General features: G+C 39.9%; 1 protein-coding gene across 1 annotated transcript in view; it reads left to right on the forward strand.

The window, feature by feature from the left end:
- The first annotated feature begins 1,088 nt into the window (after nucleotides 1-1,088).
- Nucleotides 1,089-24,524, forward strand: part of LOC103124827 (uncharacterized) — a 48,372-nt gene continuing 24,936 nt past the window's right edge. Inside the window, exons 1-10 of the mRNA XM_060195768.1 lie at nucleotides 1,089-1,342; nucleotides 1,900-2,223; nucleotides 3,508-3,556; nucleotides 5,818-5,822; nucleotides 6,791-7,117; nucleotides 9,260-9,370; nucleotides 12,538-12,683; nucleotides 13,542-13,624; nucleotides 15,221-15,318; nucleotides 15,427-15,771. Coding sequence (XP_060051751.1) covers nucleotides 1,300-1,342; nucleotides 1,900-2,223; nucleotides 3,508-3,556; nucleotides 5,818-5,822; nucleotides 6,791-7,117; nucleotides 9,260-9,370; nucleotides 12,538-12,683; nucleotides 13,542-13,624; nucleotides 15,221-15,318; nucleotides 15,427-15,771 — 1,531 coding nt within the window. The 5' untranslated portion in view covers nucleotides 1,089-1,299. The remainder of the gene's footprint in view (nucleotides 1,343-1,899; nucleotides 2,224-3,507; nucleotides 3,557-5,817; nucleotides 5,823-6,790; nucleotides 7,118-9,259; nucleotides 9,371-12,537; nucleotides 12,684-13,541; nucleotides 13,625-15,220; nucleotides 15,319-15,426; nucleotides 15,772-24,524) is intronic.

The following is a 24,524-nucleotide window of genomic DNA, read 5'->3' on the forward strand; positions in this document are numbered from 1 at the left end:
ACGTGGCACGAAGCGCAAGGACCAGCATAAGGATCCCAGTTGGAGTCATTTCACAAGTGGTGAAGCAGGTCTGCAGGTGTCTATCTTTCTCTCTCCCCTCTTGTTGTTAAAATTCGGAGGCTCTAGCTGGCCGGGCTAGCTTCACGGGCGGGTAACAGAGACGACCAGAGACATACGGCTGGGCAGGGAAGCTGTATTTCTTTATTCAGGAACAACGATTCATAAACTAAGACAAACTAATCACCAAACAGAACTCTGTTGCCTCTTTCCCCCGCGACGGCGCCAAGCACTCTCTAACTCTGGAACTCTGGAGCCCTCTCGGGGTTCCTAGGGGCGGGGCCAAGCGGGCCTGCGAAACTAGCAGGACGGATCCAATTTTCTTGGCAGGGGGAGAGCTAGAACAACCCAATGTAAAGCATACAACACCCTCTGTCTTCCCCACCTGTCTCCATTTCTCTCTGCCTTATCTAAGAAGGACAACAACAATAGCTACAACAACAATGAAAAAAAAAAAAAAAAACCAAGGAAAACAAAAGGGAAAATAAATAGAAAAGAAAATTTTTAAAAATCAACCTGTAGGACTGGATCATAGAACTGTAGGGAGAGAATGACTAGAAAGGAGAAAACCAAGGGCAGGGGATTGAACTTGAGTGCTTGTTTGTGACAAAATGTGCACTTAACCCGGTACACCACTATTCAGCCCCACAATCCACTTTCTTTCCTGAAGTGTGTGTGTAGAGGAAAGTGTTGGAACGGCATCTCCACAAAGCTTTAGAGACACACTGGCAGCAATGTATGTGCTGTCTACATCTAGCTGTCTAGATATAGACCTATGGCATATTAAAAATTCAGTGAGATATTTCAATGTCTGCTTTATAATTTTTCTAGATTATAGAAAAATAATGGTTTCATAGCCAAGTCTCAAATCAACATAAAATCACGTAGAGACAGACACAGTTCACAGCAGGTAAGTCTTCATATTTCTGGAGTAAAGTTTCTCTAACATGGAACAATAGAGGTTAAGAATACATGCATGATAGGGAATTACCTAAAAAATCTTGAACATTCCTATCTGACCTGCTCAGCACTAGTGGCGTATAGGAAGCCACAGAAGTCTCTTTTCTGTAGCAGACTGTGAAGAACCCCAGGAAACTGAACACTGAGCCATCACTTCTTTTGAGACACCTCCACCCACTTATGAGAACAACAGCAGTCACTTGTCGCTGACCTGAGCCGTCTTGCTGAAAAGACCTTCTTCACTTTTTTACCTTCTTTCCTGGAGCTTAGCTGGCTGCAAAGATGCCTCTGCTAGAAGCAGTCATCTTCTCCTTCCTCTGGGCAGGTGAGTCGCCACAACCATCATCATATTTTACAGGATAGACTAGAGGAAGTTTCTTATTTATTTATTTTAATGTATGTATTTATTTTCCCTTTTGTTGCCCTTGTTTTTCATTATTGTTGTAGTTATTATTGTTGTTGTTAATGATGTCATCGTTGTTAGATAGGACAGAGAGAAATGGAGAGAGGAGGGGAAGACAGAGAGGGGGAGAGAAAGACACCTGCAGACCTGCTTCACCGCCTGTGAAGCAACCCCCCTGCAGGTGGGGAGCCAGGGGCTCGAACCCGGATCCTTATGCCAGTCCTTGCGCTTTACATCATGTGCGCTTAACCCTCTGCACTGCTGCCCGACTCCCTAGAGGAAGTTCCTTATTACATATTTAGATGAGATTTGTTTCTGGAAATTTCTTTTCAAACTTTCTCTTTTCTTGCCATAGCACTGCTCAGCTCTGGTTTATGGTGGTGGGGGAATGGAACACCCGACCTGGGGACCTCAGGCATGAAAGTCGTATACAAAAGGTTTTGCCTAACCTTTATCTCCCCTGCCTTCTTTTCTTGTAGCTGGCCTTGGACAGTTCAGGTTGGAGCAACCTGAAATATCAGTTTCCAAGGAAAGAGGGAAGAGTGCTCTTATAAGTTGTAAAATGCTCACGGGAGACTTTAGCAATAAATGGATATTCTGGTACCAGCAGAAACCAGATCAGAATATAGAATATATCATGTACGTCTACTCAGTAACAACCCCGAATCAGCTTACTGTAGGTGGGAAGAACAAATATGAAGCACGTAAAAATTCTCGCACTTCCACCTCAACCTTGAAAATCAACTTTCTGGAGAAAGGAGATGAGGCCACGTACTACTGTGCCTCCTGGGTGAACCCACAGTGCTGAATTCTTCAAGATGAGCTCCACAAAAAACAGATCCAGGTGTGAGCTCGCCCACATCCTTCCCGACATGGGCGGTCACCGCGGCTGTGCAGCTGGGCACCCTACCGGATCCCGCCTCCTTACTTACACAAATGGAGTCATGTCTTCATTTATTATTTGCTTATTTTACTGCTCCAAGATGAGCTTTAAGTGAGGTGAAAGGAAATCATTGAGGAGGAGGAAAGGATTGAGATTCCCGAAATGTGTCGGTGACAGTAAACCAACAGGAAGACAATGTAATGCTCATTTTTCTAATTTAACTGGACTGAGGACTTAAAGAAATAGAATAAAATTTAACAGAAATTTAATAGAAACAGAATAAAATTTAAGTGACCAGGTAGTGGCACACATAGTAAAACACACAATTACCAAGCATGGCGACCCCTCAAAAACATGATTTTAAAACCCCAAGCTTTTATTTTAATATGGCAGCCAAATTCTCAAATAAAATAAGAGCTCCATAGCTTTTAAATTTTAAGATTTTTTTTTAGTTGCCTTCAGGGTTATTGCTGGGGCTCAGTGCCTGTACTACAAACCCACCATTCCTGGTGGCCATATTTTCCATTTTATTGGATAGGACCAAGAGATATTGAGAGAGCAGGGGGAGATAGAGAAGGAGAGGAAAAGAGAGTCACCTGCAGACCTGCCTCACTGTTTGTAAAGTGTCCGCCCTACAGGTAGAGAACAGCTTGAACCCAGATTATTGCAGGTCCTTGTACCTGGTACTATGTACACTTAAGTGGATGTCAGGGCCTGGCCCCCTTAAGATGTCTTTTCAATTTGATTAACAATTATCCTGTTTTGGACATACAAGTGAATCAATTTACATGGGAACTATTGATACTAGATTTTTAACCAAAACTTCTCATTGGTTTTTTTTTTAAACTGGGAATATAGATAAAACAAAGGATTGTTTATTCATTGGTATTATTGGCATTGTGATTGGCACATTTCCTATGGTGACAACCCTGTTCTGTGGGACCACAGGCCACCATAGTTTCAGAAGAGTTTGAAGAACTTAGAGAAGCTGAATTAGTCTAAAGTTTTTGATATGAGTTGAATCACTGTGGATGGAGTATGGGGAAAATCTTTGGTGGTGGAACAAAACTCATCATCACAGGTAGGTGTCAGAAGAATATACATTTTTTTAAAGAAAATTCTTAGTTTCATAAGAGTTTGAAGAACTTAGAGAAGCTGAATTAGTCTAAGGTTTTTGATATGAGTTGAATCACTGTGGATGGAGTATGGGTGAAAATCTTTGGTGGTGGAACAAAACTCATCGTCACAGGTAGGTGTCAGAAGAATATACATAATTTATGACGGTAGAAAGAAATTGGGGAAATATATAGTAAAATGTTTATGGGGAAAAAAGGAATGATGTTAGGATTAGATGTAAAAGTCTTCAGGAAATCTGACAGCAAATTTTAATGTAAAGGCTAGCTTAGACAACCCAGCAAATACAGTAACAGCATCTAGTTTTGTGTGTGTGGACTTACATGCAGTAACCATTTGTAACATATGGAACTATCACTGAAGGAAAAACGTGTGTTAATAGGGACAGAAACGAGAAGAAAGTTATTTTTTAAAAATTTTTTTCCCTTTTGTTATCCTTGTTTTATCGTGTGGTTACTATTATAGTTATTGTTATTGATGTCGTTGTTGTTGGATAGGACAGAGAGAAATGGAGAGAGGAGGGGAAGACAGAGAGGGGGAGAGAAAGATAGACACCTGCAGACCTGCTTCACTGTTCGTCAAGCGACCCCCCCTGCAGGTGGGGATCCTGAGGCTCAAGCCTGGATCTTTACGCAGGTCCTTGTGCTTTGCGCCATGTGCGCTTAACCCACTGCACTGCTGAGATACCGCCCAACCCCCAAGAATGTTTATTTATACAAGTGTTATAAGTTGATACATTTCTTTTTCTGATGGGGGAAAAATTGTAAAAGTACCTGGAAATTTGGCTCAGACCCACATGAAGCTCTAACTTCTGCACTTACTCTGTATAATCCTGGGGAATCATGATTATGATTAGTTAAAATCAAGTGTACTGTTAATGCTCTTTTAATGTCCAACTTGAGAAAGTTATAGAAAAGTTGGATATTAAGTTTATCTTGAAAATAATTAAACTTAAATGCTGTAACTAAAGAAAAGGAAGGGAGCAAGAATAGTGTCACAGAAAAAATTTAAACTCATTGATTGATTTTCAATTTCTTTAATAAAATTTATTCCTATAAATAAACTCTTAAAACCTATTCACAATATTATCTGAACTAAAAGAAAAATGTATAATGTCAATATATTATAACCTAATTACATATACAGAGCTATTTAGAAAATTAAGGTTATTCAATTTTTTATTTTGTGTAGGAAAAAAATCATGATTTTTGGGCGGAGGGTAGATAGCATAATGGTTATGCAAACAAACTCTCATGTCTGAGCCTCCAAAGCTCAGGTTCAAGCCCCCACATCACCATAGCCGGAGCTGAACAATGCTCTGGTTAAAAAAAAAAAAATCATGAACTTCGCAACACAAGAATCTTTTCCCATTTCTTCTCAACTGAGGAATATAATTATTTAATTAAGAAATTATCTGTTTAATTATTACAAGGAGAATGTTGGGGAATAATTTGATTTTCAACTGGAAATGAGATAAAAAGGGTCCTACCACTTATAATTTCAACCACTATTTTAACAATAAATGTATTAGTAACATTTCAGCTTTCAAGAGATAATCCTTTGTAACATATGTTGCACATTTTGACATAGCATCTCAGAGAAACCCTAGAAGCATAATTAATGTCATCATACCAATTCTATGCACCCTATTCAGTAACTTTTTAGAAAATAGAAACTGGGGGCTGAGGGGTGGGGGAACGGATGGTGGCCACTTGGTTGAGTGCATACGTTGCTGTGCTCAAGGATCCAGGTTCAATTCCCCAGACCCCACTTGCAGGGGGAAAACTTTGCTAGTGGTGAAACAGTGCTGCAGGTGTCTTTCTGTCTATCTCCCTCTCTATCATCCTTCCATCTTGATTTCTGTCCCTATACAATAAATAAATGAATATAATAAAAATTATAAATAGAAACTAGTGAAGCCTAGGACAGATCAGGAGTCTTATAGGTTAGATTCAAATTTCAGTATCAATAACAGTATAGGTTATTCTTAGTCACATATAAACTTCAAATGAATTGCCAAAACAACTTTTTATTTTGAAACAGCATTTGCTAAAGCAAAACACAATTGTGCATGCACATTATTTGATAACATTAATATAAGAACATCTCCATAGATAACATTTTAGTACCAGTTTTGGAAATGTAACTGTCTTGCTTCTAACTTTAAAGCACTATAAATAAGTTTCATATTTGGCTATCCTAGTGCCCTACTGAAAAACCTGGACTTATTAATGCATGAAATTTAAAAGTTGGTAAGAATAGATATCAACCAGAAAAGAAGTATCTTCAGAAATGGACATGAGAGCCACATGGGAAGAAAAGACTTCAACATGAAAAATTGTTTAGTATACTCTTGAAATTAGATTGCCATTAAGATAAGTGATAGTGTAGTCTGAAAAATGATAACTCCCTCTGACATTCATTAATGTGTAAGATGAAATATTTTCTCTGTGTGTATATGCATAACCATATCCTTCACAATTAGTTAAAGAATATTACTCAAGGCCAGGGGAGATAGCATAATAGTTATGCAAAAAGACTCTCATACCTGAGGCTTCAAAGTTCCAGGTTCAATCTCCCACACCACCATAAGCCAGAGCTGAGCAGTACTGTGGCAAAAATAATAAATAAATAAATAAATAAATAAATAAATAAATAAATATAAACAAGATATTTGGAAGGTTTGTTGAACACAACACTGTGTTATTTTATCATTGTCAGTATATGATAGAAACTTCATACCATGGGGAAGAACACATTTGAACTATCTAAAGATTCTTTTCTGTAGAATGATTACCAACCAGAGTTGAGCAGTACTCTGGTTAAAAGAAAACAGAGAGAGAGAGAGAGAGAGAGAGAGAGAGAGAGAGAGAGAGAATAAGAAGAAGAAAGAAAGAAAGAAAGAAAGAAAGGAAGGAAGAAAGAAAGAAAGGAAGGAAGATTGATTACCAAAATTACCTGGTCTCCTTTCTCACTATCATCCACCCATCCCAATTGTAAAAATGCTCCACTATAATAAAACAAAAAATATTTTAATAATCAATGTGTTTGAGAATGTCTAAAACCTGATATGGGTAGAAAAAAGTCATATCTATTCATAATATGTGGAGAAAAACCAAAGGTTCAATTCCAATCACCTCTCTCCCATTTTATAAATGTAATTTTGAATAAGTTATATAATTATGTGAACCTTTTTTCCTCACTGAAAGTAAATCTAATCACAGCTACTGCCTAAGCTATTGCAGCCAAAGTCATGATAAGTACTAATTCAGTGGCAGTTTTTTTCAAGTCACATAATGTTTGTTTCTCTAATGATTATTTTTTAATTGTTATTCCATCCCTCCTGCCAACAGAAAGACTTGATGGAGACTTTTCTCCCAAGCCCACTGTCTTTCTTCCTTCGGTTGCCGAAATAGAGCACCATAAAGCCGGGACATATCTCTGTCTCCTTGAGAATTTTTTCCCAGATGTTATTAGGGTAGACTGGAAAGAAAAGAATGACAACCAGATCCTAGAATCTCAGCAGGGAAATACCCTAAGGACTGATAAGACGTACATGAAATTCAGCTGGTTGACCGTGACTGAAAATTCCATGGATAAAGAATACAAGTGTGTCATCAAACATGAGTTCAATGAAAGAGGAATTGACCAAGAGATTCTCTTCCCTTCAGTGAACAAAGGTCTGTATATATAAACATAACCTCCCAGAAGGCAATTATTTTTCAAATGACACAATCTGCTTTTTTTTCTGTCATGTATGAATGAATAACACCCATGTGTCTTCTAAAATTATATTTTGTGGTAGCACAATGGGGTTCTACTTTCCATAGAATTAGAATTGCAGCTTTTGAAATATGAAAATAAAACGCTTAATTTTTCTCTGCCTCATCTGCTCAATTCTAAAATATCACATGACCAAAATATTAAGGTCACAGCAATATTTTTAGGGTAGCGATGTGAATTAGATGAAACATCTAGTAACTTGCCATAGAACAAATGCTCAAATGGATATTCCACTTTTGCTGATGTTACTTTATCAAGGAAATAAAACAATACATTTTTAAGAACATCTATCCAGAAAGCAAAGTCACTTTCACTTTAATCTTGCTATACTCAAAGTATAATCAAAACAATAATTTATTATGTGACAAAAATGGAATTTATGTGAGGGAGCCTCATTGAGGCTTGATAACAACAATAAAAACAAAATTCCAGAAGAAAACTGCTACTGCAGTTTTATTAGTGGGATCAGATTTATTCTAATTTATTCTAATCAGATTTATTTTAATTTTATATGTAAATTATGGTAATACTCATACTTAGAGAGTGGTAAGTCTATATGTACAGGCATAGTCTTGTCTACATAATTAATGCATTTCTCGCCTTTGATAAAAGTATCTGCACATTGATTTCAGTCCTGATGTGCATCTGGTCCAGAAAGAGGGAACGGTGAACATATTAGCATGTAATACCATCCAAGAGACTGCAATAGTGAAGAAATGTATTCTTTCCCTAACTGCACAGGGTCATTTGTGATACAGCACTATGTCCCAGAGAGGTAGACATAATACAGGTCCTACACTGTCAAAAGACAGTGTAGGCTGAGGGTCCAATATGCATTGGTCCTAGTTCCCTAGATTAAGGATTTAATGTGGGCTTAAAAGAGTGAAGGCCTATACAGCACTTGAGAAAAAATTAGTTTTTACATTGTCCCATGGCAGAGAAATCATGCTTAGGTATGGGGGAACAAGTACATGTTAAAATATGATAAAATCTTTGATTTGTACTAATTCAAATTTCTGAGTTAAAAAGTAACTTCTCACGTCCTCAGCTTCTCTAGTGAACACAACTTGAGAGCATTTACCTTGGCTTCCTGCTAGATTGTGATAAAAGTGATCAAAGTTGCATTTGTGAAGTGCCTGCTTTCAGTAATATGATATCAACATATTTATTCATGAACTTATTGCGTTTATTTATATTCTTTCCTAAAGTGACATTACTAAATAATTCCTTTCTTTTCCCTGTGTTTAAGAGAGGAAGTGAATACATAATGTCATATATATATATATATATATATATATATATTTTTTTTTAGTGGCTCAATAGTGACTCACAAGATTAGAAGACAATAAGGGTATCATTTCACACCATTCCCACTATCAAAGTTCTCTGTCCCTAACCCCCTTCAGTGGGAACCACCATAGTTTTCCCAACGTCATTGTTGCAGTTTGACTATATATGATTTTCTCAAGTTCTCACCTCAGGCCCGTTTTTGAAGAGAACACTTACAAAATACAGGGAGATGAGTGGTTGTTCTATGTCACAACAACTGTAATGTAAAACTAACACCTAAGTAAAGTAAAATAGATTAACTCATTCAAATTAATGCATTAGTACTATAAACCATTAATCTCCCCCATAGAAAAGAATGCACTAGGGAGGGGGTAGATACCGTAATGGTTCTGCAAAGAGATTCTCATTCCTGAGGCTCCAAAGGCCCAGGTTCAAGCCCCTGTACCACCATAAACCAGAGCAGAGCAGTGCTCTGGTAAAAATAAATAAATAAATAAATAAATAAATAAATAAATAAATAAAATATTTTAAACCATAAGCTCTACAAGTCCAGAAAAAGCATGTGCATTATTAGGAATGCATTCCTAACAATTCTGAAACGTGAGGCTGCTTTCCTTCACTTAGCCGTGAAATGTCCCTTAGACCTGGTTCTTACAGATTCTACAATGAGACACAATAGCAGAGCTTCATGCCAGCAATGAGTGGTGTCTGTTGAAGACTGTAAAGAGGTCATTTGTTTTTACTTTTAGCCAAAGAGTATTTATCAAACACCTTCTACAAGAAAAGCAGAGTGAGAAGAGAAGCAACTAAACAAGGACAGCAAAATATTCTTGAGTACACCACTCAGTTTGATGAAAGTGGTAAGTTTCTGTGCCTGTTTGGTTATATAGTACGCTAAAGTACATATATTTTTTTCCTGCCGGTCAACTTAACTTTTGAAATTCTTTAAGGACAATGGCTTGATTTCTTGAAATAGCTTGAGTATTACTTGAAAATCAATTCACAATTACTTAATATCATCTTAACACCCTACACGCTGGTATTGGCATGAGCTGACTAGCCTATTCTCTGAATGTTTTTCAACAATACACATCATCTATGCTAGTCGTCTTTACATCAAGTTTCTTGTAAGTGATCTTTCTCTTTTATGACTTTAATTGGGGGATAAGAGTTTAGATGCAGCTGTTGACATGCATACAGTCTCCCCATGGATGTTCTCCGCAGAATGTTCTCACCTTCAGCTTAGATCCTTTTACATCATCATACAACAGGACCCCAAGGTTCTGTTCATTCCCTCACTCCTGCTTCTTCCCCAAAGTTCTTTGCTTTGTTTGTTTTTAAAAAATATTTATTTATTTACTATTGGATAGAGACAGAGAGAAGTGGTGGTGTATATAGAGAGGGAGAGAGAGACAGAGAGATACCTGCAGCCCTACTTCTTTCACCACTTGTGAAGCTTTCCTCCTGCAGGCAGGAACTAGGGCCTTGAACCTGAGTCCTTGCAGGCTGTAATGTGTGCACTTAACCAAGTGCGTCACCATCTGCCCACCTCTTTTTAAATTTTTTATTTATCTATTTATTGTTGGACAGAGACAGAGAGAAATTGTGAGGGGGGTAAATAAAATGGGAGAGAGGAAAGTCCTTTGCTTTGGTGCAATACCCCATAGCCAGTCCAAATTCAGTCTTTGTTTTCCCTCTCTGCTGTTATTCCATATGTTCCGCCTATAAGGTACATACTTCGGTATTGTTCCATCTCTTTTTGAATCTTATCTCTTTTTTTTTAATATTTTATTTTATTTATTTATTCCCTTTTGTTGCCCTTGTTGTTTTATTGTTGTAGTTATTATTGTTGTTGTCATTGTTGTTGGATAGGACAGAGAGAAACGGAGAGAGGAGGGGAAGACAGAAAGGAGGAGAGAAAGACAGACACCTGCAGACCTGCTTCACCGCCTGTGAAGCGACTCCCCTGCAGGTGGGGAGCCGGGGTTCGAACCAGGATCCTTATGCCGGTCCTTGTGCCCGGTCCTTGTGCTTTGCGCCACCTGCGCTTAAACCGCTGCGCTACAGCCCGACTCCCTGAATCTTATCTCTTACAATAACAACTTCAAGTTCCATTTCAAGGAGGCATGACTCTCATCTAGTACTTTATTGCATAAAGGCAGGAAACTATGGATATATCACCTCCAACATCCTTTTCCACACCAAGTATAAATAAGTCTGGGATTCTGAGAATAGTACTTTCCACAGAAAAAAACTTGATGCTGTGGTGTTTGGTGTAGTCACTCTTTTCCATTCTATGCATTTTATATGTTATATAAAATTCATCCCTATAGAAAATTCCCTACCTAGCTCCTGTGAATATCATTAAATTCTCTTGGATTTTACTGTTTATAGAGGACTTCTTACATGAACAATGTGTAATGTCACCAATGTTTCTATGTCAGTAGTTGAATCATATGTTTATTATTTTGAGGCGTGGGGGTATTTACTGGTCTTGGATATGCAAATATTTTAAATTAGCTAAGAATGTGTTCTGATAAATCACATTATTGGTTTGATATCTGGTTTCTGGCACATATTAATTGCATAGTATCAGGTGAATTGTTTTCTTCTTTGCATCCATTTATTTGTAAAATGAGAGTGAAAAGTGGTATCTCTCAGGTTATGGTAAAAATTACATGAGATTAAAACATTTCATACAAGTGTCCCAGAATAGGTACTTGTCATTTAGTTAGTGTATAATATTGATAATTATTAGACATAATTTTTACTTAGAGAGATATAAATGGAGCTGAACCTAGGCTGAAAGTCTTTGCCCCTTCTATTCTACTGACATAGAAACATCAGAGACGGGAGTCAGGCGGTAGCGCAGCAGGCTAAGCGCAGGTGGCACAAAGCGCAAGGACTAAGTAAGCAAAGGCTTAAGGATCCCGGTTTGAGCCCCCAGCTCCCCACCTTCAGGGAAGTCACTTCACAAGCAGTGAAGCAGGTCTGCAGGTGTCTTTCTCTCCCCCTCTCTGTCTTCCCCTCCTCTCTCCATTTCTCTCTGTGCTATCCAACAACAACATCAATAACAACAAAAATAATAACTAAAACAATAAATTTTTAAAAGGGCAACAAAAGAGAAAATAAATAAATATAAACAAAAAGAAACATCAGAGACATTACACATTGTTCATGTAAGAAGGCCTCTGTGAACAGTGAAATCCAAGAAAAGTTGATAACATCGCAGGGGCTGGGTAGGATGTTTTATGTAAGACTGAATTACATATAATATATAAAAACTTATTTTTTAAATGCCACCTGACTTCTTTTTTCAAATATTTTATTTTTATTTTTAGATAAATCTACCTTGATTAATGTCAAGATAATAGTTTTCTAATGTATTAGCTTTCACAAGTAGATTCTTTTTTGGAATTGAAGTTCAAAGCCATCTAGTCATTTTCCCCTAACATTTATCCCTCTGGAAATATGGATCAAAATTATTTTTTTAATTATCTTTATTTATTTATTTATTAGATAGAGAAAGCCAGAAATGGAGGAAGAAAGAGGTAGAGAGGAAGAGAAACAGAGACACCTGCAGCACTGTTTTACCACTCGCAAAGCTTGCCCCCTGCAGATGGGGACTGAGGGGCTTGATCCTGGATCCTTGTGCATTGTAACGTGTGCACTCAAGCAGATGTGCCACCACCCAGCCCCTTTTCTCATTTTCCAAAATTCTTTATGGGGTTCAGAAGGTGACAAGTCTGGCTTCTGTAGTTGCTTCACTGCTGGGCATGGACACTGGACATTCTATCCCTAACCCTAACCCCTATTTCTATCTTTTCCGAGTGGACTTCTTAATATGCTGATACGTCTTAAGTATTTGGCATAGGTTCTGTCTGACTTGACCTAAAAGCTGTATTCTGTGTAGTTGTTGGTGGCTGTGCAAGGGGTGGCAGTAGATGTTAATTTGGGGGGTTTGGTGGTCCAGCCATCACTAAGATGGAAGACATCAGAGATATAACATTGTCCTGTTCTTTTAAAGAACAGGAGAAACAAATGGAAGAACCTGTCTTAGACACAATGGGGCAACAACTCAGCAGCACCTCCGCCTACTACGCCTACCTCCTTCTCCTTCTCAAGAGCACCATCTACTTCGCCATCACTGCCTTCAGTCTGATTCGAACTACAGCCTGAGGTGGTGGGAAGAGCTCCTACCAGACTGGAGCAGAAGACTCAATGATTCATCATTGTCTAGTATCCTGAAAAGGATCAGCTCAAGATCTTAGTGGACTTCCTTTCTGGTTTGGGGATTTTTCAGATTGCTGTGTATATTTCTATTAGGTCAATATTGTAGAATGGCTTTTGAAACCAGTGGGCATATGAAGGCATTGCCCTGCAGCAAATACTAATTCTGTGACTATTCATGGACAAAATTAAGGGATACTCTCCACAGAAATTGCAAACAGCCCAGTTAGCTAAGCTTAGTGACTGTACACACACACTGCTCTAGAAGTCAAATCTCATAGTGTCTTTGATGAACTATTTGCCTTGGAAACTTGTTTTTTCCACTTACCTAGAGTGGCTCTGCTTGTTATTTTAATCTTGTATTTTCTATTTTATCATAGAAATACCAAATAAAGAGAAGTCAATAGAGACTTTTGTCTGTGTCTTTTAATTTGATGAAATCAAACTGAGTTTCCAATGTAACAGAAAGTGCAGGACACTGAACGCTTCCCTACTTAAAGTCGATTCTCACGACAGTTCACATGCAGCTCTAAGTTTCTCTCATCGTGGCTTCAATATGGTCATATCTGGTCAGGTAGGGCACCTCCTCTGGTGTTAGCACAGTTCACAGGAGAGAATAGATAGACTGTTGTACCAAGTGAAAACTCCCTCTCTGTCACTACTCTTGTATCATTCTAGAATACAGCAAGAGGCCTGCTCTCCTTTACCTAGAGAAATCACAGCAGGAACTCTTCATGCACCTGGGCCTGTCCTCTCAGTAACACTCCTTGTGTGGGCGGATATGACACGTTTGCAACCTAGTACACTGGCCCTGCTTTTAACCTAAACACTAATCTCCAGACTCTAGACATCTACAGTATCAGAATCATGATCAGTTACTGTTGGTAGGTTTACTTTGATAGCAAAGATATCACACAGACACACACTAAGCACTAACAGTCATTGTTAGGGGGTGGGGCGTGACAGTGGCACACCTGGTTTATGTGCACGTACTATTATGCGCAAGGATATGCGCAAGGACTCAGGTTCAAGCCCCTGCTCTCCACCCACAGGAAGAATGCTACAAGAGCAGTGAAGCAGGTCTGCAGGTCTTTCTCTCCCTCCCTCTATCTCCTCCTCTCAATTTCTCTCTGTCCTATAGAATAAAAAAAGGGGGGGGGGAAGCGGTCTCCAAAAACACTGGATTCCTATGCCACCATTGAGCCTATAAACCTAATCGACTTGATCTGGGACATATATTTAGATGTGAGCCTATGTGACCTCTGCATCTGTGTGGGTCTGAGCTCACAGTCTGTGGAACATTCTAGGCTGAACCCATTGCCAATCTCATCTTCCTCGAGTGGTAGAAGATTTTGGCCCAACCTCCCTTCAGAAAATGGGGCATCCCCTACCATTATTGATTCACATTGAGGATAAGGTCCTATAGGGGCCCACAAAGGGGTCTATTACGTTGTTCCTGATGACATCCTAGCTTCTTCCCACATAAAGAACCCTAGTGTCAACTGCTCTATTCCTACCTTTGGGTCCCTGTTTACTAAACAATTTGTCCTGATTTATATCTTAATGCCTATCAGCGATCAAGTTGCAGATGCTACCATGAAGCCTTCTGACTTCCCTGGGCAGATGGCCTCACCACTGCGTCCTAAAACCTCACCTCTCCAGAGACCTGCCCCACTAGGGAAAGATAGAAATAGGTTGAGGGTATGGATCTACCTGCTAACATACATATTCAGCGAAGAAGCAATTACAGAAGCCATAACTTCCACATTCTGAACCCCGTAAAGAATTTTTATTCTTACTCCTAGAGGGATAAAGAATAGGGAAGCTTCCAGGGGAGAGGATGGGACATGGGAATCTGGTGGTGAAAGCTGTGTGGAACTGTACCCCCATCATCTTACATTCTTGTTAATCATTATTACATCACTAATAGAAAATTCAACAATTTTCAAGAAAAGAGTGCATTCGTTTTTTTATTAAAATAAGTTTAAGTAAAAAAATAATTGCAGTTCTGTGCTTCTGTCTTCCTCTGAAGCAAGCAGGACATTCCTTGTCCCTTTAGTATCCAATGGAAACACGAGATTTGTCTATGGATCAAAATCTGAATTATGAAACTAGTTCTCCACAGATGTGTAGTTTTGAAAATTTTTTGAAACACCAGCCCTACTTTCCCATTCCTAAGGGGAGGAACATAACATTTCTGACACAGGGTTACTTTCACTATCTAAGAAACCAATCAATGTGGTTCTGAAGTGCAGCTAATGTCCATTCAGTAAGAGCTATGGTGATTGTTACTGTTTCACCAACTTCCTCTCTTCATTTCTCAGAACTCTCACCACTTAGAATCCCTCCCTTTACCTTGCGGTTAGACCTTTGTCTTGCCTTTGGGGCCTCCCACTTACACCCCACTTCTCTCATTAATATCTCCTGGCAACACCTTGGAAGCAGCTGCTCCAGCCCTAGCCTTGTCTTTCCCACTCTAGTCATAGCTGTGAGATCACATCTGGACTTTTCTCCACCTGGGCTGCACTCAGAGTCATGCTGGGGCTCCTTGCTCTCCTGTGGGCCCTCCAGCTGCCCGGTAAGTCCTGACGCCACGGTTCCTTCTACCTTGCTGGATACAATGCAGAGATACAGGGTGGACCTGAGGCTTTTGCCCTCCGCTGCTTCACTCCTTTCTCCCTTGCAGGCAGCCAGGCAGCCATCACCCTGGAGCAGCCTCTTGCGGTGCTGGGGCGCAGGGGCAGCTCTGCCATCCTGCCCTGCACGGTCCACACCAAGGTCAGCTACATCCACTGGTACCGCCACCAGGAGGGCAGAGCCCCCGAGAGACTCCTCGTAATGGCCATGCTCAAGTCAGATGTGCGGTGGGATTCTGTCCTGAAAGCAGATAAAGTCACAGCGATGGAGAGCAAGGATGGCTCCAGCTGTACCTTGTCAGTGCTGAGGCTGGAGAAAAATGATGAGGGCAGGTACTACTGTGCCGCCTGGTATCAGCACAGCCCTGCACACCCCACTGGCTCAGGTGCAAAAAGTACTCAGACTCCCCCAGTCAGTTCAAACCTGTCAATTTCCACTGCTAAGTGATATTGTAGGGTTGTCCTGGGGTAATTCCTCAATATCCTTTCCCCTCAGTCACCCCCTCTCTCAGATCTGTAGGTAACTTGATGAGACTAGAGAACAGCTAGCAGAATGGCCTGGCTCCAAAGTATCTAACAGGAAGGGACCTTCTAAAGAGTAGCCAGTCTGAAATGTTTAAGCAGTTGGAGGGGGGTCTGTGTTACTGAGTCCTGTAACCACTAGCCAAGTGTGACTACCAAGCATTAGAAATGAACAAATGTCCCAATGTCCAAGCTCAGACTGGTTGCATATGTGACATACAAAATGTATTTTATTTTATTTTATTATTATTATTTTTTTCTTTCTTCCTCCAGGGTTATTGCTGGGCTCGGTGCCTGCACCATGAATCCACCGCTCCTGGAGGCCATTTTTTTCCCCCTTTTGTTGCCCTTGTTGTAGCTTCGTTGTGGTTATTATTATTGCCCTTGTTAACACAATTCGTTGTTGGATAGGACAGAGAGAAATGGAGAGAGGAGGGGAAGACAGAGAGGGGGAGAGAAAGACAGACACCTGCAGACCTGCTTCACCGCCTGTGAAGCGACTCCCCTGCAGGTGGGGAGCTGGGGACTCGAACAGGGATCCTCACGCCGGTCCCCGCGCTTTGCGCCACATGCGCTCAACCCACTGCGCCACCACTCGACCCCCTCAAAATGTATTTTGAAAGCACCAGAACAATTGAAATAACATACTGTGAATATTATATTGTGAAAATGCTCAAGTGTTATTATCTTTATTTTAAATTTTTATTTATAAAATGGAAACACTGACAATACTATAGGATAAGGGGGCCAGATGGTGGCACACCTGGTTGAGCACACGTGTTACAATCTGCAAGGACCCAGGTTCAAGCCCCCGGTCCCCACTTGCAGGGGAAAATCTTCACGAATGGTGAAGCAGGGCTGCAGGTGTCTCTCTGTCTCTCTCCCTCTCTATCTCACCTTCTCCTCTTGATTTCTGGTTGTCTCTATCCAATAAATAAAGATCATTTAAAAAAATTTTAAAGACCATAGGATAAGAGGGGTACAATTCCACATAATTCCCACCACCAGAACTCTGTATGCCACCCCCTCCCCTGATAGCTTTCCTATTTTTTAATCCTCTGGGAGTATGGACCCAGGGTCATTGTGGGGTGCAGAAGGTGGAAGGTCTGGCTTCTGTAATTGCTTCTCCATTTAACATAAGTGTTGTCAGATTGATCCATACTCCCAGTCTGTCTCTCTCTTTCCTTAGTAGGGCAGGGATCTGGGGAAGCAGGGCTCCAGTGTACATTGATGAAGTCATCTGCCCAGGGAAGTTTGGTTGGCATCATGGTAGCATCTGGAACCTGGTGGATGAAAAAAGAGTTAACATATACAGCTGAACAAATTATTGACTAATCATAAACCTAAAGGCTGGAATATTACAGATGAAGATTTGGGGTCTCCATTTTGGAAAAAGTTAGTAAGTCTATTTTAGGTATATTACAAAGGTCCCATGACTTTACTAGTTTTTGCCTGAGCCTGAAATCCAATATGCAGGTGGACCCAAGTTATTGTCTGGGGAGATAATGTTATGGCTGGGAAAAGGCTAGAAAGCTGGATCAGGGAAGAGAGTAGCTTCCAAATATGGGAAAAGTGTATAAATATCCTTGACTGTAAACCCTGTCGATTTGATCTGGGGCACAGATTAAGCATAGGAGCCTATGTAACCTCTGCATCCCTCTAGGTCTGAGCTCACATTCTGTGGTCATGAGTAGCAACATTCCAAGTTGCACCAATTTTAGGAATCTTCCTCAGGTGGTAGACAGAGTATGTTATCCAGCCTCTCTTTGGAGGATGGAACATTCTCTACTGTTGTTGATCCACAATGAGGGCAAGGTCCTATACGGGCCCACAAAGGGGTCCATTAATGATGTTCCTGATGGAGATGACCAGTGATAAAGGACAGAGGGATCTATCTGAGGTCTAGGCCCATCATGTCTGTGTGGGAATCTCAGGACTCCCTGCCTAGGGCCCCAGATTATGAGGTGGCCTGATAGTGACTAAAGAGCCACAATTAAAGTAAACCAGTCTCTTGCCCTTATTCAGCTTTTATAGTCCTTACATTGATAAGGTTAGTTTTGGAGTGGCTGAGGGAAGTGTAACAGGAAGTAAGTAAGGAGGGTATCTAGGTCTAAGTAGAAACTATTTCATTTGGTACTTTACGGTGTACTTTTAGGTGTTTCTACTTGCTTGCTTCATTTATTGACTCACTGCAAACTATTTTCCCCTTTTCTTTTATGTATATATTTTGCCCTCATTTATGGATATATGTGCACATCTGCCCTATCTCATGGGAACCTGGCCTATACCTAGGTTTTGGGGCTTTGTAGGAAGTGAACCACCCAAAATGGAATTACGGAGTCCTATGAGTCAAATGTTATTTTTCTTTTTTTTAATTTTTTATTATTTATTTAAGAAAGGATTAATTAACAAAACCATAGGGTAGGAGGGGTACAATTCCACACAATTCCCACCACCCAATCTCCATATCCCACCTCCTCCCCTGATAGCTTTCCCATTCTCTATCCCTCTGGGAGCATGGACCCAGGGTCATTGAGGGTTGCAGAAGATGGAAGGTCTGCCTTCTGTAATTGCTTCCCCACTGAACATGGGCGTTGACTGGTCGGTCCATACTCCCAGTCTGCCTCTCTCTTTCCCTAGTAGGGTGGGTCTCTGGGGAAGCAGAGCTCCAGGACACATTGGTGGGGTCTTCAATCCAGGGAAGCCTGGCCAGCATCCTGATGACATCTGGAACCTGGTGACTGAAAAGAGAGTTAACATACGAAGCCAAACAAATTGTTGAGCAATCATGGACCCAAAGCTTGGAATAGTGGAGAGGAAGTGTTAGGGGGGTACTCACTGCAAACTCTAGTGTACTTCTGCTTTCAGGTATATATTTTGCAGTAGTTTATGGATACGTGTGAACATAAGCTCTCTCTCACAGTACCTGGTGTATATCTAGGTTTTGGGACTTTGTTAGAAAGTGAACCACCTGAGATGGAATTAGAGTATACTATGAGAGGAAAGGCCTCACCCGAGTAATGAAGCTGAAGAGTTGTCATTCCACACATTAAGTCTCTGAAGTGAAGCATGTTGAGGTGGCAGGGATTGTGTTGTTTAGGTTGTGATCGGCAGATGCAATATTTGATATGGATTGGGAGAGGCATACGGGAAAGTCGGCCCTATCCAAGGATTCCAGGACTGGTGGAAGTAGAGGCTCTATAGTGGAGATGTGAGGTTCCTGCTGTCTTAGGGTTCAAAAATACAATCAATAGTTAATGTTATCATCACATTATTTGGTAATTGGGTTAACTTTGAAAAGTCATTTTGTTAGGGTTTTATACAGTACCCAGTATCTTGTATATAGCTGTGCTATTGGTTGCTTCTGATCTACCTGGTCTAGGCTTTTGAGAGAGTCTGCATATAATTACAGAGCCTATATATTGAAAAGATTCAGTTTGTGTTTTGAAAAACTTTGAGACATACAATTAATTTTCCCCCTCTCGTACTAATTAACTAGTGATTTATATTATTACATTTTACTAGGAGTGTACATAAACACCATTCCCACCACCAAAAGACTGTGACCCATCCCTTCCACCCACTCCCACCCCCCACTGGCCCAGGAAGCTGCATGTCTACCCCTCACCACAGGGTTTTTACTTTGATGCCCTACTTACAATTTGGTCAGGTCCTGCTTTTAGTTTCCCTTTCAGATCTTCTTACTCAACTTCTGTTGATGAGTGGGATCATCCCATACTCACCTTTATCTTTCTGACTTAGCTCACTTAACATAATTCCTTCTAGCTCTGTCCAAGATGGGTCAGAGAAGGTGAGTTCATTGTTCTTGATAGCTGCATAGTATTCCATTGTGTATATATACCACAGCTTTCTCAGCCACTCATCTGGTGTTGGGCACCTGGGTTGCTTCCAGGTTTTAGCTATTATGAATTGTGCTGCTATGAACATGGGAGTACACACCTCTTTTTGGTGGGGTGTTATGGAGTCCTTGGGGTATAACCCCAGGAGAGGAATTACTGGATCATATGGAAGGTCCATGTCTAGCCTTGTGAGAGTTTTCTAGACTGCTCTCCACAGAGGCTGGACCAATTTACATTCCCACCAGCAATGCAAAAGGGTTCCTCTGTCCCCACAGCCTCTCCAGCATTTGTTGCTGCTGTCCTTTTTGATGTATGCCATTCTTACAGGAGTGAGGTGGTATCTTAGTGTTGTCTTCATTTGCATTTCTCTGACAATCAGTGACCTAGAGCAGTTTTTCATATGTTTGTTAGCCTTTTGGATCTCCTCTGTAGTGAATGTTTTGTTCATATCCTCTGCCCATTTTTGGATGGGGTCATTTGCTTTTTTGGTGCTAAGTTTGCTGAGCTCTTTATATATTTTGGTGATTAGTTTCTTGTCTGATGTATGGCATGTGAAGATCTCCTCCCATTCTGCGAGGGGTCTCTTTGTTTGTTTAATAGTTTCTTTGGATGTGCAGAAGCTTTTCAATTTGATGTATTCCCATTGCTTTGTTTCTGCTTTAGTCTTCCTTTCAATTGGGTTTGATTCATCAAAATGTCCTTGAGGTGTAGGTGGGAAACTGTTTTACCAATGTTTTCCTCTAAGTATTTGATTGTTTCTGGTCTGACATCCAGGTCTTTGATCCATTGGGAGTTGATTTTTGTTTCTGGTGAGATAAAGAGGTTCAATTTCATTCTTCTGCATGTTACAACCCAGTTTTCCCAGCACCATTTATTGAAGAGAGCCTCCTTTTTCCATTTAATCCTTTGGGCCCCCTTATCAAAGATTAGATTTCCATAGGTGTGGGGATTTATTTCTGGGCTTTCAATTCTATTCCACTGGTCTGTGTGCCTATTTTTGTTCCAGTAACATGCTGTTTTGATGATGATGGCTTTATCATATAGTTTAAGGTCTGGGAGTGTGATGCCTCCATTTCTGTTTCTTTTCCTCAAGATGGTTTTGGCAATTCTAGGTGTTTTCAGGTTCCAGATAAATGATTGTAGTGTTTGTTCTATTCTCTTAAAGAAGCTTCGTGGAACTTTGATGAGTATTGCATTAAATTTGTATATGGCTCTGGGGAGAATATTCATTTTGATGTTATTTATTCTTCCAATCCATGAGCATGGGATATCTTTCCATTTCTTGGTATCAGTTTCTATTTCCTTGAGCAGCGACTCATAGTTTTTAGCATACAAGTCTTTCACTTCTTTGATCAACTTTATTCCTAGGTATTTGATTGATTTTACTGAAACAGTAAATGGGAGTGATTTCTGGATGTCTTCTTCTTCAGATTTAGTGTTTGCATAAAGAAATGCCACTGATTTTTGTACATTGATTTTGTAGCCTGATACCTTGCTATATTGCCTAATAACTTCCAGTAATTTTCTGCTGGATTCTTTAGGTCTTCCTATGTATACTATCATATCATCTGCAAATAGTGAGAGCTTGACTTCTTCCCTTCCAATCTGTATTCCTTTGATTCCTTTCTCTTGCCTGATTGCTATGGCAAGAACTTCCAATACTATGTTGAAGAGTAACGGTGACAGTGGACAGCCCTGTCTAGTCCCCGATCTGAGGGGGAATGCTTTCAGCTTCTGTCCATTGAGTATGATGTTGGCTGTAGGTTTGCTATATATAGACTACATTATCTTGAGGAATTTCCCATCTATTCCCATTTTTTGTAGAGTTTTGAGCATGAATGGATGTTGGATTTTGTCAAAGGCTTTCTCTGCATCTATTGAGATAATCATGTAGTTTTTGGCTTTGCTTTTATTGATGTGGTGAATGACATTGATTGACTTACGGATGTTGAACCAGCCTTGCATTCCTGGGATGAATCCTACTTGGTCGTGATGAACAATCTTTTTGATATGTTGCTGTATCCAGTTAGCCAGGATCTTGTTTAATATTTTGGCATCTATGTTCATCAGAGATATTGGTCTGTAGTTTTCCTTTTTTGTTCTGTCCCTATCAGCTTTTGGTATCAGGGTGATGTTGGCTTCATAGAAGGTGGAAGGGAGTATTCCTGTTTCTTCAATCTTATGGAAAAGCTTAAGAAGTATGGGTATTAACTGTTTCCTGAAAGTTTTGTAGAATTCGTTTGTGAAACCATCTGGTCCAGGACTTTTGTTGTTGGGAGATTCTTAATAACAGTTTCAATTTCTTTGTCTGTGATTGGTGCATTTAGATTTTGTAGTTCTTCTTGGTTCAGTTTTGGAAGGGCATATGTTTCTAGGAATTGTTCCATTTCTTCCAGATTCTCTAGCTTGGTGGCATATAGTTCTTTATAGAAGTTCCGCAGGATTCTCTGGATTTCTGTGGTGTCAGTTGTGATATCTCCTCCATCATTTACAATTCTATTAATTTGAATCTTCTCTCTTTTTTTTTTGGTGAATCTGGCTAGGGGTTTGTCAATTTTGTTTAATCTTTCAAAGAACCAACATTTGGCTTCATTGATCTTTTGTATGGTTCTTTTATTTTCGATGTTGTTTATTTCTGCTCTAACTTTAGTGATTTCTGTCCTTCTGGTTGCTTTAGGGTTCCTTTGTTCCTCTTCCTCTAAGTCCTTGAGGTGTGCAGTAAGGTCGTTCATTTGAGCTTCTTCTTGGTGTTTAATATGTGATTGTATGGCTATAAGTTTCCCTCTCAGTACTGCTTTAGCTGTGTCCCAAATATTTTGATAGGTTGTGTCTTCATTTTCATTAGTTTCCAGGAACATTTGAATTTCCTGCTTGAGTGAGTCTCTGACCCAGTGGTTCTTAAGGAGTATGTTGTTTAGTTTCCAAATTCTGTGACTTTTAATAATTTTCTGTTTGTTGTTAAATGTTAGTTTTACTCCACTGTGATCTGAGAAGATACTTGGGATAATTTCAATGCTCTTGAATTTATTGATGCTGTCTTTGTGGCCTAACATGTGGTCTATCCTTGAGTATGTGTTATGTGGATTTGAAAAGAAGGTGTATTCCAGTTTTTTGGGGTGGAGGAGTCTGAAAATGTCCAAGAGGTCTAGTCTGTCAATCTCTTTATTCAATTCTCTTGTATCTTTGTTGGTTCTCTGCTTTGTTGATCTGTCTAAGTGTGAGAGTGGGGTATTGAAGTCTCCCACTATTATTGTATTACTATTGATGTATTTTTGAAATTCTTTCAGTAGGTGCTTAATGTATTTAGATGGTCCCTCATTGGGTACATAGATGTTAATAACTGTTAAGTCTTCTTGGCTGATTGATCCTCTAATCATTATGTAATGTCCTTGCCTATCTTTTATTACTTTATTTAATTTAAAATCTATCATGTCTGAGATGAGAATGGCTGTTCCTGCCCTTTTTTTGTGGTCCGTTAGCCTGTATGATAGTTTTCCATCCTTTCACTTTAAGTCTGTGTTTATCTTGTTGTGACAGATGGGATTCTTGCAAGCAGCATATGGTTGGGTTATGTTTCCTGATCCATCACCCCACCCTGTGCCTTTTGATGGGTGAGTTTAAGCCATCAACGTTTATTTATATTATGGATTTAATGTATTGTAGTGCCATTATTCAAAAAAAATTATTTTTATTTGCTCTGATATATTGCCAGTATTATAGTGATGTTCTTGTTTCTTTTTTTTAATTTTTTTAATTTTTATTTAAGAAAGGATTAATTAACAAAACCATAGGGTAGGAGGGATACAATTCCATACAATTCCCACCACCCAATCTCCATTTCCCACCCCCTCCCCTGATAGCTTTCCCATTCTCTATCCCTCTGGGAGCATGGACCCAGGGTCATTGTGGGTTGCAGAAGGTAGAAGGTCTGGCTTCTGTAATTGTTTCCCTGCTGAACATGGGTGTTGACTGGTCGGTCCATACTCCCAGTCTGCCTCTCTCTTTCCCTAGTAGGGTGGGTCTCTGGGGAAGCAGAGCTCCAGGACACATTGGTGGGGTCTTCAGTCTAGGGAAGCCTGGCTGGCATCCTGATAACATCTGGAACCTGGTGACTGAAAAGAGAGTTAACATACGAATATATCTAGGTTTTGGGACTTTGTTAGAAAGTGGACCACCTGAGATGAAATTAGAGTATACTATGAAAGGAAAGCTCTGACCCGAGTAATGAAGTTGAAGGGTTGTCATTCCACACGTGAAGTCTCTGGACAGTCTGAAGTGAAGCATGTTGAGGTGGCAATCGTTGTGTTGGTTAGGTTGTGATCGGCAGATGCAATATTATTTGATATGGATTGGGAGAGGCATACGGGAAGATGTTCTTGTTTCTAAGAGGTCTTTTAGAACCTCTTTCAGTGCCAGTTTGGTGATGGTTGCCTCCTTTAACTGTTGTTTGTCTAAGAAGGTTTTGATCCCTCCATCTAGTTTGAATGAAAGTCTAGCAGGATATATTATCCTTGGTTGAAACCCTTTTTCATTCAGGGCTTGATAGATATCTTGCCATTCTCTTCTGGCTTTTAGAGTCTGAGTGGAGAAGTCTGCAGATAGTCTTATGGGTTTTCCCCTGTATGTGACTTTTTGTTTCTCTCTTGCAGCCTTTAGGATCCTTTCTTTAACGTTTTTTTAAAAAATATTTGTTTTATTTATTTATTCCCTTTTGTTGTCCTTGTTGTTTTATTGTTGTAGTTATTATTGTTGTTGTTGGATAGGAC

The sequence above is a fragment of the Erinaceus europaeus genome, chromosome 8 (assembly GCF_950295315.1).
Source record: "Erinaceus europaeus chromosome 8, mEriEur2.1, whole genome shotgun sequence".
In the NCBI taxonomy this organism is placed as follows: domain Eukaryota; kingdom Metazoa; phylum Chordata; class Mammalia; order Eulipotyphla; family Erinaceidae; genus Erinaceus; species Erinaceus europaeus.